Raw genomic sequence first — 13,459 nt, 5'->3', positions numbered from 1 at the left:
GAGGATGGGGTCTGCTTCTCCTCTCATGCCGTCAGTTTCACATTCTGACTGCTGTGGGGCTGCTGGCCATGAGAAGCCCCAGGGCCCATCGTTCCCGGGGGACTGTCACAGGGTGGCCGGTCCCTTTAACTGAAGCGGGCCCAGCTCCCCTCGGCCTGCACAGGTGCATCCCAGGTTGAGCTGATGAAGAGGGCAGGGCAGCATCTGGGACTAATAAATAGAGGAAGGCAACTTTGACAGGGGAGAAGGGCCTGGGGGTGGGAAAGGACAGCGGCAGGAGTGGAGCTGGCTCCGGGGAGGCAGCCTGCCCTGGGGCTAGTGCTCCTGAAGAGGAATGGGGATCCCAAATCATGAGCCTGGCTTACAAATTATGAGATTTTTTTTTTAAATAACTCCTTTTGACACTTTGCCTTTGGGGATCACGTTTCCCGGCTTTTCTCTGTAACCCGGAGGCCTAGAACCTTGCATTATATTTTAACAAAAGCTGAGATTCTCTCATGATCCTCTGACTCCAGGAGCTGGGGCTTTAAGAAAAGCCCCAACTATTGCAAGAGCCGGTACCACAGCTCACACAAGCAGCCAGCCGCTGGGAGCAGGGTGGGTGGGGTTTAGCTGATGGTGAATTCAGAGGTTTAGAGGGTGTCCAGCCGCACAGTGTCCATTGTTTATCAGCAGGGCCCAGCTCTTGGGCATGTGACCCCAGCCTGGGACAAGCTGCTCACAGCTGCGTGGTTCAAGGCTCTTGACCTGAACTTTCTCACTGAGCGGAGATAAGGGCTGCGTTTCACTGGCTGGCAAACATGAAACCCTCGTGCTGTTTCCCCTACTTGCGTACGCCTGCGTGTTTTGGTGCAGAGGAGTTTGCCTGCCTGCTGTTTGGTTAGCTAACGTCACGGCTGTTTGGTTAGCATCTCCCCACACAGTTTCAACAGCGGCGATAGCCGGCTGGAACCTGCAGGCAGGTGGACGGGAGGCATCCGTGCGAGCTCTGCGTTACAGGCACAGAGCAGAGATGTTGGGCAATGCTGCGTCTTGTGCAGTGGGGCTGATGCCTGTGACAGCTGCTTCCACCCGGGGCCTGTCCCCTGGCTGCAGCCCTCCAGCTCTCACTGTCCCCGTGGCGCCAGTCACCCCAGGATGGTTAACACTGAGCCACTGCCCTACTTCCCAGAACCTCTTCAGCCTGAAACCCAGAGCCCAGGGGCCATCTCTCCCTCCCCTCCTGGGGCCAGACCCGCCCTAACAATAGCCCCATTGCTCTCTGTGCTGCAGTAGCACCTGGGCTCTGGGGACACACACACACTACAGCTCAGCTCCCTAATCATCTCCTGCCTTGAGTGCTCAGCCCCCGTCGCGCTGTTCTTCATGCCCCCCCAGCTGAAATGCTGCTGTTGAAATGGTTTCCCTCCCTCCTGGCTCTGACCCAGCACCCCCCTTTCGAAGGGCCATCAGCTCCCCATTGCTCTGTGCATCAGGTCGGGCCCTTGGCTTCAAGGCTCTACATCGCTCGGCTCCTGCCTGTGACTCTGCCCCTCCCTAATGGCTGCCGTCCCAGAACCAGGGGCCCAGCCACCCCCCTGCCTTCCTGATAAAGAGAGGATCCTGCCCCACAGCCTGTGTGAGCCACACACAATCATCTGTGTGCAGCCTCGTCCACCCCTCCCTGTCCCACGCTGCCGTTAAAAGCCGGGAATCTCAGCGAGCGCACAAGCTGCCCCGGCATTGGCACAGGTTCTGATTTCTGCTCCTGAGAGTCAGAAGGGACCCACGTCACCAGATAGAAAAGCAGGCTCTTCTTGTTCATTACATGACAGCGAATCCACGCGGTTGAGTCCTCCGCATGCTAATGGATTGTGGTTCCAGGTGGCTGGCACGCCAGGCAGATACCAAATCCATAATTCATGCTGATCAGGAGAGGTGCTGATAATGCTGTCGGGCAGGGCTGCCCTTCCTCGACAGCGCGGGGGCAGCATGGCTGCAGGGGAGGAGAGGCCAAACTTAGGGACAAAGGTGTCAAGAATTGAGTATATTCCCTTTGCTTCAGATCCCACTGATCCTTCAGGGTTTTATTTTCTAGTATAAACAGGTTCCACCTTTGCCTGAGACCCATTTCAAGGGCTGCCTGTCTCATATTCTTTGTCGCTGTATCAAGTGGGGCAGACCGGGCACTTTTGCAGGATGCCAGGGCCCAGGGCAGATGCAGAGCTGGTGGCATGGGATTTGTGATTAGGAGTAGAATCGAATTGGTTTTCTCTGGGCGTCTCTTGTACCCTGGGAAGTTCAGCTCTGAATGTAGCAAGCTAGAGAGTGAGGCCAGATTCAGAGCTGGCGTCAGCAAGGGCGACTCCACTGCGGCGCATGGGATTTTTACCACCGCCTGCAGTGGGAGCAGGATCGGGCCCTACGCAGGGCGCACCCTCCTGTGGGAGTGCAGCCCTGTGTCCTCCTCCTCCTCCGTTGTGCGCTGGGCAAGCAGGAAGCGAGGGACTTACTGAGCCAAGAGTGTCTGCGGTCTAGGGTACCTGGACGCCGAAGTTCCTTTGAGGCCACACAAAGCCCAGCAAAGTGTCTCTAGAAAAGCACGACCACAGGCCAATCACTGGGGAAGCCTGACTGTCTAGAGCCATTGGCAGGTCCTTCTGGAGTTTAGGGGGATACTGGCCCAGTAAGCAGAGTCTGGCCCAGTTCCCAGTTAAATTACAGGGTAGTGCAAATGCCATAAAGGTGCCCATCTATCCTTACCCAGCTCTCGGCTTTCATCCTGCTCCCACAAATGCCGGCTGAGAATCAAGCCCACGCTATGGTGACACCTCTCTCCAAAGTGCGGAGCCCAACAAAGAGCCTGCTTGACCCCGCTACACTCCAGTAACATGCCAAAGTGACCCCACTGGATCTCTGAGCGCACTGTGCTTCGTGCCACCCGCATGACTATCAGTCCTTCGGGCTCTGTTCAAATAGTGTTCTTGACACTCGTAATTTAAAAAATGAACGGTATTATTGTGGTTTGTAAGCGACAGTCAGGAGGCAGCAGGAATTATGCACAGCACAGGCTGGGTTCAGTTTAAAACAAACCCGAGTGATTTTTCCTAGGCTATTTTTGTACCGTAGCCAGTAGCATGGTGCTGCAAAGGGTTAACGGTGCCCTCAGGTCAGTGGATGGCAAACAGCATGCTGTTTTGTCAGCCTCTTTTTCTCTTTTACGTAAATCGCTCTAAACATGTTTGGATCAACCCCCCCGGTGATGCACCTTTGATCAATGGGGGTTTTGACAAAAGTGTTTTGGGTCCAAAGATCAGTGTGGGAGCCAGCAACTTACAGGCTGCAAACAGGAGCCTGGCAGGGTATAAAGCCAGCCAGTGAGCGGCCCCAGAGCAGTGCAGTCTCATCAGAGACCGAAATCACTCAGCACTCTCAGCTGATACTGAAGTGTTGATAGAAAAGGAGAATGGAGGCCGGCATGAACGTCCTGCATGACATGGGGATCCAGGCGACTCGCTACCTGCAGGAGCATTACCAGGGCTCCCAGGACTGGTTCCTCTTCATCTCCTTCGCTGCTGACCTCAGAAACACCTTCTTCATCCTCTTCCCCATCTGGTTCCACCTCTGCGAGGCCGTGGGCGTCAAGCTGATCTGGGTGGCCGTGATCGGGGACTGGCTCAACCTGGTCTTTAAGTGGTGAGTCCTGTTCTGGTCCTGTTCCTGCTGCTCGCCCTGCACACGCCCTGCTTGCCGAGGGTTGTTTGGCTGTGAAGTGGGCACCTACCAAGCGGGTTCAGGGTGGCTCCACGTTGGAGCTTTCCAAAGACAAGTTCCTTCAGCTCGGCAGCACACAGATGTAGGGGCTTAAGTTTAACTGCTTTTATTTTCCTGTGAGAGGCTGTGTGGTGCAGGGGCTACGGGGCTTACCTGGGACACGGAGATGCTGCTGACCTACGGTGTGATATGGGCAAGGTAGCCTCAGTTTCCCCTTCTGTAATACAAAAAGTCCTTTGAGGTCGATGGGTGCAGAGTCCCATCTAAAATCTTAACCCCTTTTAAAGCCACGTGAATCTTTGTATAGCTCATGCCAGAAAGCGGCAGGGAGAATGCCTGGGGCATGAGCCCGGGGTGTGAGTGAGCATGGGAGCTGGCCCCAGCTCTGGGTGTCATCCATCCGGTCCTAGGTGCTGCACTGATGGTGATTGCTCTTCTCCAGACTTGCTGTAACCATGGGGCTCTGACCCATCGGGGAAAGGGTGAGATTGGGTGTGGTGATGGAGTTGCCTCTGGAGACAAGGAGGGCATGTGGTGGGCTGGGCTGGGGGGTGATGGGTCAGCCAGCGTGAGGGCACATGTTGTATCTCTGGTTCACGCCCGGGGAGAAGCAGATTGAACGTCTCCTGTGCCCTGCTGCACCATCAAGGAAAGGGGGGAGTTGGCTCCTGGGTGAGCATGCAGCATGTGCCGGTGCCTGTACGCACAGAGCGGAAGCCAGCTGTGTCCCCAAGCTCAGACTGAAGTCGTGCCTACAGACAACTGGCCTGGAACTGAGGATCCCCGATTCTTGCAGCCCCTGGGCCAGAGCTGACGAGCTGTGTCCTTGCTTTCCTGCTCGTGGGCCCAAGGCAACTAGAGCCACTTTTATTCTTGTATTTCAGGATCCTCTTTGGGCAGCGACCCTACTGGTGGGTCCGGGAGACCGATTACTATGGCAACGCCTCCACCCCTGTGATCCAGCAGTTCCCCCTCACCTGTGAGACCGGCCCAGGTGAGACACATCTAGAGAGAGGAGTAATTTGGCAGAATCATGCTTCACATTATACACAAGGAGGGGAGGCATCTTCCACTGCAGCAGAAGGGCATGGGGGTGGGCATTTATCAGCGTGGAGGGACCCGCTGGCAAGAAGGGCAGGGGATGTCCTAACCTGCTCCACTGCTTAACTATCCTGGTTAGACATGTTTTTCTAATGTCCACCCCAAATCTCCCTTGCTGCAAACTAAGCCACCTACTTCTTGTGTCACCCGCGAGGGACACAGAGAACTACTGTCCTCTGCCTACGTCCTTTTACGTATGTGAAAACTGTTTTCAGGTCCCCCCTCAGCCTTCTCTTCTCTACACTAAACATGCCCAATTCTTTCAACTTTTCCTCATAGATCAGGTCTTCTAGAACATCAGAACGGCCACTCTGGGTCAGACCAAAGGTCCATCTAGCCCAGTATCCTGTCTTCCGACAGTGGCCAATGCCAGGCACCCAGAGGGAATCAACAGAACAGGGAATCATCAAGTGATCCATCCCCTGTCGCCCATTCCCAGCTTCTGGCAAACAGAGGCTAGGGACACCACCCCTGCCCAGCCTGGCTACTAGCCATTGATGGACCTGTCCTCCAGGAACTTCTCTAGTTCTTTTTCTAAACCTCTGATCATTTTTGTTGCTCTGCTCTGGGGTCTCTCCAATTTGTTCACATCTTTCTTGGAGTGTGGTGCCCAAAACTGGACCCAGTGCTTCTGTTGAGAACTCCTGGTGCCAAGTAAAGCGGGACAATTACCTCCCGTGTCCTACATACGTAGGGTGACCATATTTCCCAAAGGGAAAACGGGACACTGCGTGGGGCTGGCCCGAGCCTCCCGCCCAGGGCTGCCCAGAGACGGGGGGCAAGTGGGGCAATTTGCCCCAGGCCCCGGGCCCCACAGGGGCCCCCACGAGAATATAGTATTCTATAGTATTGCAACTTTTTTTTATGGAAGGGGTCCCCTAAATTGCTTTGCCCCAGGCCCCCTGAATCCTCTGGGCGGCCCTGCTCCCACCCTGCCCCCCATGAGACTGTTGTTGGTCGCTGGAACCGTGCCGGCTCCCCCACTGGAGCCCTGCCTCTCCCCCCCACAAGGGGCTGGCATCTCCGCTCACCCAGCCCCCCATGTTCCGCCACACCACACCTCCCTTTTTTGACAAAATTGGGCATTTGTCCCGTTGGCTCTTGCCAATTGATCAAGTCCCAAAAAAGCCGGGATGGCCAGGATGGGACTTTAAAAAGGGACTGTCCCAGCCAAAACAGGACGCATGGTCATCCTGTGCATACAACACTCCTGTTAATACATCCAAGAATTACATTTGCCTTTTTCACAACAGCATCACAGTGCTGCTCACTCTGACCCCCTGATCTTTTCCCGCAGTATTGCTGCCAAGAGGGTTATTCCCCATTTTGCATTTGTCTTTTCCTTCCCAAACGCAGAACTTCACACACGTCTTTACTGAATTTCACCTCATTGACTTCAGACCAATTCTCCAGTTTCTCCAGATCGTTTTGCATTCTAATCCTGTCCTCCAAAGCACTTGAATTAGTTAACCTGCATTAAACCCTGGGTGGACACTCCCATTCAGAATTAAATCACCTTAATTCAGTTACATTTAGTTAATTTTGGAAGTAAATTAACATAAACTAATTCTGAATGAGCGTTTAAACTTAATTGACTTTCAAAATTAATTAAATTAAATTGAACGCAGGCAACTTTTCATTCTGAATGAGAGTGTCCACACAGGGGCTTAATGCAGTGTAACTAATTCATTTTAAACTCACCTGTTTAGTTAATCTGGATGAATTTCCCTGAGTGTCACAGTGTAGACAAGCCCTTGGACAGCCCTTCAAAGAAAGGAAATATGGGGCCCTAGAGCCCAGGGCTGCCACTGAGCAAAGTGGTTTAGCACCAGCTTGAACATTGGACGCAGCCGCTGTCCTTAAGCATTTCCTGTTCGCTGGGGAAAGGGAGACTTTGGGAGTGCAGTTTTTGCCCTGTCAGCAGTTAGGGGTGGGCCAATCTCGCCTTGGTGCTGGAGTGAAACAAGCCAGCGTATGCAAAACCTGCCTTAGACTAAACTTAGCTCTGTAGAAGAAACCTTTGGGCTGACCCTACAGCTACTGAGATTAAGAACAAATACCTTCCCCTGCGTGACGAGGGCTGTCTGCCCGGCCCAGGAGAGAGGCAGCCTTTCCTTCCAGAAAAAGTGTGGACTAGCCCAGTACCTGTGCCGATTTTGTTTGCAGGGGGACCCTTGACCTATGCTGGAATTAGAAGCTTGTTGCAAAGCTCAGTAGGAAGCCAGCGTGGTGCAGGCTCAGGCCCAGATCAGAGGCATCCTGTGTATATTGCAACCATTGGGGCTTTGTTCATGCCAGCTGTTGTGTGTGTGTGTGTGTGTGTGTGTGTGTGTGTGTACACGTACACACGCGCGCGGGAGCTCACACACGTTCACTACTGCTCTACTGGATGGACTGTTCCAGCGCTGTGTACGCAGTGTTGTAGCTGTGTCTGTCCCAGGATATTAGAGAGACAAGGTGTGTGTGTGTGTGTGTGTGTGTGTGTGTGTGTGTGTGTGTATGTGTGTGTGTAATACCTTTTATTGCACCAATGTCCGTTGGCGAGAGACAAGGTCTCGAGCTACGCAGAGCCCTTTTGAAGACGAAGACCCGAAGAAGAGCTGTGTGTAGCTCGACAGCTTGTCTCTCTCCCCAACAGAAGTTGGTCCAATAAAAGCCGTTGCCTCCCCTGCCTTGTCTCTCCAGTGCTATGTGACTGTCAATTCCCTCTGCCTGCTGAGCTGCGTCTCCCTAGGGAGCGGTCTGTGGCTAGAGCAGAAAGCCGGGTAGTCTTGAGCATAGGATCCTTGCAGCCTAATGCCACCTCTACCACTGATGCTCTTTCCGTAGCCTTGGGCAACGGTGGATAACGGGGACCGGGTGGTCTGCCCGCTAGCCCAGAGCGCGGTGGCTGCCTCGCCGGGCGGTGCTGATAGCGGGGTGTGGGTGTGTGAACACGCACCGGGGGACGGGGGGAAACGGGCTTGAGCATGCCATGAAGACAGGGCCTACGACTGTGGAGTGCTGGGCTGGTCTCTGCAGGGGACCAGTGGGTGGGTTAATACGTAGAGGGAGGCTCTCTCTGCATATGTGCCAAGTACTCTGGCAGGATCACGATTATGGTGTCTGTGGGGAGCTGGGCCTGTGAGTGGCTGGGCCACAGACCCTGAGGAATCTTGTAGAGCTCCCCTGGCCTCGTGCTAGCGCTGCGGGTCCCTCCCCTTGCTGAGCGACTTCCTTTTCCCGCCTACACACCCCTGGTTCTGGTAAGGACACCCCCCTCCAGTGCCTCGCATGGGGGATTCCCTCTGGGCCTGCCCCTCCCCGTCAACTCCCTAGCGACCTGCGCAGGCAGCTGTGCCGGGCTGGGCTGATGCAGCCTCTTGGCCTTTAGTCTGGGTGATCCCAGCGCTCTAGGCACCCGGTAGGAGGTTGCTGTTAGTGGCCAGGGCAAGGTGTAACGCGGGTGTTTTCTCTCCCCCAGGGAGTCCCTCCGGCCATGCGATGGGCTCTGCAGGAGTTTACTATGTGATGGTGACAGCCATTCTGTCCATTGCTCTGGGGAAGAAGCAGCCGACGATTAAAGACCAGTAAGCAGCATTCAGACTGTTGCGCTCCTGTGTCTGCAGGGTCAGTGGTGTGCCCTGAGGCCGGAGGGAGGTGCATTTTGAACCAAAGGAAATGAGTCTTCATGCAGCGTGCAGTGGAGCTGTGGAATTCACTGCTGCAGGAGGCCGCCAGCGCTACAGGCTCATACACCCCAACGCGCACACAGACACAGGGTTTTAGAAGGGGTTGAATAACTGCATGAGCACAAATCCCACTGGCAGCTGAGCCAGCTAACGCCTAGATAAAGAGAATCGCATCTCATGCCTCCCCTAGACTGAATGCCTGGTGCAGTGGCTGGGAAGGAAGTGAAGGGCCTGGACTAAAACCTGATCCAAAGCCCACTGAAGTTGATGGGAGTCTTTGGATGAGGCCACGACGGGTTTAGGGGAGTGGGGTGATCAGAGGAGCTCTGCCCCACTGACATCAATGGGAGTTTTGCAGTTGCTGTCAGTGGGAGCAGAGGGAGGCCAGCTCCAAGCGCTTTGGGGCCCCTCCTGGAGGTTTAAGCTTTCCCTGGATCATGGCAGAGGCAAATCCCTGGTTCTGAACCTCTAGCCACCCCACAGGGGCTGTTTAATGCCACTTTCCATTCTGGGACTGGCATTCAGGGCTTTATAACGTGACCCTCCCTCTTCTCCACCTGCTGGAACTTCAGCCACTACCAGCAGGGAGAGACGTCTGAGTTCTCAGCCTCCCTGCTCCCCTGAGGGAAAGCCTCAGCGTGGCCTTGGGCAGAGCCGTGCTCCGCTGACCTTTGCGTCTAACCAGAATGTCTCTCTGCGGCAGGTTCTTGCGGACAGCGCTGTGGGCAGGATTCTGGGCCGTCCAGGTCTGCGTCTGTTTGTCTCGAGTCTTCATTGCTGCCCATTTTCCTCACCAAGTCATCGCAGGGGTCATCTCAGGTCAGTGATCGTGTGCACCATCGCCTCTCCCTGTACAAACCGCACGGTTACTGTCACTCTGAGCAATGGGCGCAGGGGCCACCCGCCAGCTGTTCATAGACGCCACGGCCAGAAGGGACTGTTGTGCTCATCGAGTCAGATCCCCTGAGTAACACAGGGCATGGGACTGCCCCACAGTCCTTCCTTTTGAACTAGAGCTGGTCTCTTGAAAAACATCCAATCTAGATTTAAACATTGCCAGTGAGGGAGAATCCACTGTGACCCTGGGCAAATTGTTCCCGTGGTTAATTACTGCCACCATTAGAAATGTACGCCTTATTTCCAGTCTGCATTTGTCTCGCTTCAACTTCCAGCCATTGGATCATGTTAGGCCTTTGTCTGCTGGACTGAGCCTATTATCGAGTATTTGTTCCCCATGTAGGTACTTATAGACTGTGGTCAAGTCACCCCTAAACCTGCTCTTTCAAACGACTGTAGATAGATCGAGCTCCCTGAGTCTCTCTCTATCCGGCCTGTTTTCTAAGCCTTTCCTCATTCTCGTGACCCTTCTCTGAACGCTCTCCAGTTATATAGCCTGTGTCCTGGGCAGTGCATTGCATCGAGTGAAATATCACAGGACAGACCCTGAGGTGTAAGCTGTGGCTAGGCCGCACTGCGCTGCAATGCCCCTCTGCAGCGTGGGGTACGGGTCACTTGCTGGAGGATTCTCAGCACCTTGAAGTCTTTAAACCACGATTTGAGGACTTCAATAGCTCAGACACAGGTTAGGGGTTTGATACAGGAGTGGGTGGGTGAGATTCAGTGGCCTGCGTTGTGCAGGTCAGACTAGACAGTCAAAATGGTCCCTTCTCACCTTAAAGTCTATGATTGTATGATTGCATTTGTAGTCCCAGACCGCGTGCCCTAGGCACATGCCTTTGCAAAGCCCTTATTCCCCAGGCTCTGAAATGCAGTAACCCAGCTGAGCCAGATGGAACATTAGCCGGCTAGTTCCAATCACTGGCAGGTTTTACTGCCAGCCAGCACTGTCTGGAGGTGTGGGCACAGAGGGCTTGGCGCTAGGAGGAGGGGATCTTAGCCTAGGGAGGGATGGGGGGTTAAGATTGCCTCTCTGTGCCCACAGTGGGCACTGCCACCTGAATCGTTCCCAGGGAGGTGGCAGTGCAGAGACTCGTTAGTCAGCTCTGTGATGATGCTGTGAAGACCCTTGGGGCAGCTGCTCTCGGGAGTGATGCTCCACCACAGCTGTCCAGCCCCTGATTGTCTTGGGAGTCCTGTGGCTGCCTTTGTGGCTCCATCTCTACGCACCAGTTTCCTCACTCTGACGGGTTGTTTCTCCTCTCACGCTCTGTTCCCTGCAGGCATGGCAGTGGCTGAAGCTTTCCGGCACATCCCCTCCATCTACAACGCCAGTCTCCGGAGGTACCTGGGCACCACCCTCTTCCTGTTCAGCTTCGCCCTGGGGTTCTACCTGCTGCTGAAGGCTCTCGGTGTTGACCTGCTGTGGACCCTGGAGAAAGCCAAGAGGTGGTGTGACCGGCCGGAGTGGGTCCACATTGACACCACCCCCTTCGCCGGCCTCCTCAGAAACCTGGGCATCCTGTTTGGGCTGGGGCTGGCCCTCAACTCCCAGATGTACCTGGAGAGCTGCAAAGGGAAAATGGGCCAGCAGCTGCCCTTCCGCCTGAGCTGCATCGCGGCCTCGCTCCTCGTCCTGCACCTCTTCGACTCCTTCAAGCCTCCCACCAAGGTGGAGTTGCTGTTTTACGTCCTGTCCTTCTGCAAGAGCGCGGCCGTGCCCGTGGCTGCTGCCGGCCTCATCCCCTACTGCGTCGCCCAGGTCCTGAGCCAACAGGATAAGAAAGCTTTATAGAAGGAAGGAACTCGGGTATTTATGCACACGACATGTGACATGTCCCAGGAGCAGAGGCTCCCCCATGTCTCTGGGTCCCAGTGCCAGAACTGGAACCTGAGTCAGCAGATACTGGCTTAGCACAAGCCCTTTCCAGTGCGCTCCCCTTGCTAGGTCTGCAGAGAGTGACTCTGTCCGGAGCCCAGCCCAGCCCAGCTCCTGCTTGCTTGGCCAGGGGTGCTCCTGTCTGGCTCGTGCCGTACAGCGGCTGCCTATGTTACAGACCATGCCCATGTGCAGGGCACACGCGGAGCCAGTCCAGGCTCTGGCTCCGCAGATGGCTTGGCAGCAGGGCCTGGGAATCAGCGCGCGGCAGGCAGGAGCCTCCAGAAAGCGTGGCCATTTCCCCTGCGGGTCGTGCCAGCGCTGTTGAGGGCACAGCCTGGCTTTGCTGCCTCCCCTTGCCCTATGGGGTGAGAAGGAGATTGGCATTCTCTGGGCCACAGGATGCTCGCTCCTGCATGTGCTCTCTGGAGGATTCCTCAGACAGCGCCCCATGGAGGGCAGAGGCTGTTTGTGGGGGAGCTAGGTTAGGAGACAAAGCAAGGGCGCATGGCAGAAAGGCTGGCCCGTACCCGCACCCTGGGGCTCACTGGCCTCTGTGTCCCACTAAGTACCCAGTGTCCTGCAATTACCTTAATGTGAAACAGTGATGTGTGTGTGTGGGGGGGTGTCTGTATATAAGTGGGGTATTTTATTAAAGCCTGAGCTGTATTTCATTACCCGCCATGAGTCCTTTGTACGTCTTAGCCATAGGTCGTCCCGGAGTGAGGGTGCTGAGTGGGGAGTGACTCTCCCATGTGTGGTGTTTGGCTTGACAGGGGACGTTTCCCTGCTCCTGGGGGAATCCAGCCCCCTCTCTGGATGCTGCTCACCTATCCCCTGCCAGACGCATTTTAAAACTATGGAGGAAGATAACTGGACCCTCCTACGAAGTCCCTATTGCCATCCCCCTCCCCGCAAATGCTGCTAGACACTGCTGGCATAGGACTGTCCGGGGGAAGGGGGCAGAGGCTCAGTGCCATGGGATCACTCACAGTCAGCGACTCCCACTTATTACCTTGCTCTTTGCTTTATTGGTCACTGGTTAAACCAGCTCGCTGTCTGCTTACCTGGCCATCCCACCAGCAAGAGGAACAAGGAATTCACAGACTGGGCCTGGCTGGCAGGAGCACAGTGTCCCGTCTGCCAGGCAGACTCAGGAAGGGGTTTGTACAGAATCAATCGCTGTGTGAGCCCCGTTTCTCTGTAGGCGCTGGATTGGAAATGAACCCGGAAAAGCACAAACTCTTGGTGGGTCCTGTACCCTACCCTGGTACTGCAAGGTCCATTGTGGAGCTGGTGTGATTGACAGCCCAGAGCTGGAACAGACGTCTTTGTTCTCCCCTGAAGGGAAGGGGCCAGGTCCTGAGCCCAGGTCAGCACAACTCAGCACAGGCAGGGACGCACAGCTGCTGCAGTGGAAAGGCGGGTAACAGTTACCCAGGCCCGTGGAACTGCTATTTCAGTCTGATCAAGTGAGATATTCCCACGCTGCTCCTGAGCATTATCAGGTGCCTGGGCACAGACACTTCAGCTGTCAAACAGCCTCACCTCCGGGCAGCGACACTGGTTCAGGTCTCTCTGGCTCAGCAAGCCTGCCTTTGGGGGTGGGGCTGGGCCTCTCGACTGGGAGTGGGGCGGACATGGGCACATCTGGGCATGTCAGGGCTCCTTTGCAGGGCAGTGGGCAGGGGATGCTTGCTGGGCTGTGCGTGCTGGAGAGGTAAGATTCAGTCTCCAGGGCTGGCAGCCCAGCACCTGTCCCTTAAGTAACTGAGTTAACTAAAACACAAAGGGGAAGCAGTCCCAGGATAGGGGCTGGAATGATTGGTTTCATCACCAGGGTCACATTGTCTGAGGGGCCCCTGGGGGAGACGGGAGATTTGGTGTCACACATCTCGGCACCAGCCTTCTGGCATGTCCCTGGCTGCCCCCTCTGAGACCTGGGCTTTAAGCAGGGTGTGCTGCTGACTAGATGAAGGCGCTGAACTGGGCTCACCCCAGCCACTAACTCGACTGTTAAAAGTCCTGGTTCAACGTGATTCAATTTAAAATAAATCCCGTTTAGAAAAGGAAAGTTCAGCCCTTTAATCTGCAGTTAATGTATTTTCATGGAATGTGTGAAATGGGCTGATCCCAGTGGCTGCCATCGTAGGGTTCA

General features: G+C 55.2%; 1 protein-coding gene across 1 annotated transcript; it reads left to right on the top strand.

Moving 5' to 3' along the window:
• The first annotated feature begins 3,445 nt into the window (after positions 1-3,445).
• On the top strand, positions 3,446-11,217 carry LOC135894544 (glucose-6-phosphatase catalytic subunit 1-like). Its single transcript, XM_065422660.1, has 5 exons — positions 3,446-3,675; positions 4,638-4,747; positions 8,318-8,423; positions 9,229-9,344; positions 10,706-11,217. The coding sequence occupies exons 1-5, from the start codon at positions 3,446-3,448 to the stop codon at positions 11,215-11,217; spliced, it is 1,074 nt and encodes a 357-aa protein (XP_065278732.1).
• Positions 11,218-13,459: the final 2,242 nt, after the last annotated feature.

This window comes from Emys orbicularis, chromosome 25, assembly GCF_028017835.1.
Source record: "Emys orbicularis isolate rEmyOrb1 chromosome 25, rEmyOrb1.hap1, whole genome shotgun sequence".
Classification (NCBI taxonomy): Eukaryota; Metazoa; Chordata; order Testudines; family Emydidae; genus Emys; species Emys orbicularis.
The sequence above is the reverse complement of the archived record's forward strand: the minus strand, read 5'-3'. Positions and strand labels throughout refer to the sequence as shown.

Bases quoted from the DNA above. Each gene is read 5' to 3' on its own strand.
- LOC135894544 (XM_065422660.1), top strand. From the start codon at position 3,446: ATGGAGGCCGGCATGAACGTCCTGCATGACATGGGGATCCAGGCGACT. The intron at 3,676-4,637 runs GTGAGTCCTGTT...CTTGTATTTCAG, and splicing joins CTCAACCTGGTCTTTAAGTG to GATCCTCTTTGGGCAGCGAC. The intron at 8,424-9,228 runs GTAAGCAGCATT...TCTCTGCGGCAG, and splicing joins CAGCCGACGATTAAAGACCA to GTTCTTGCGGACAGCGCTGT.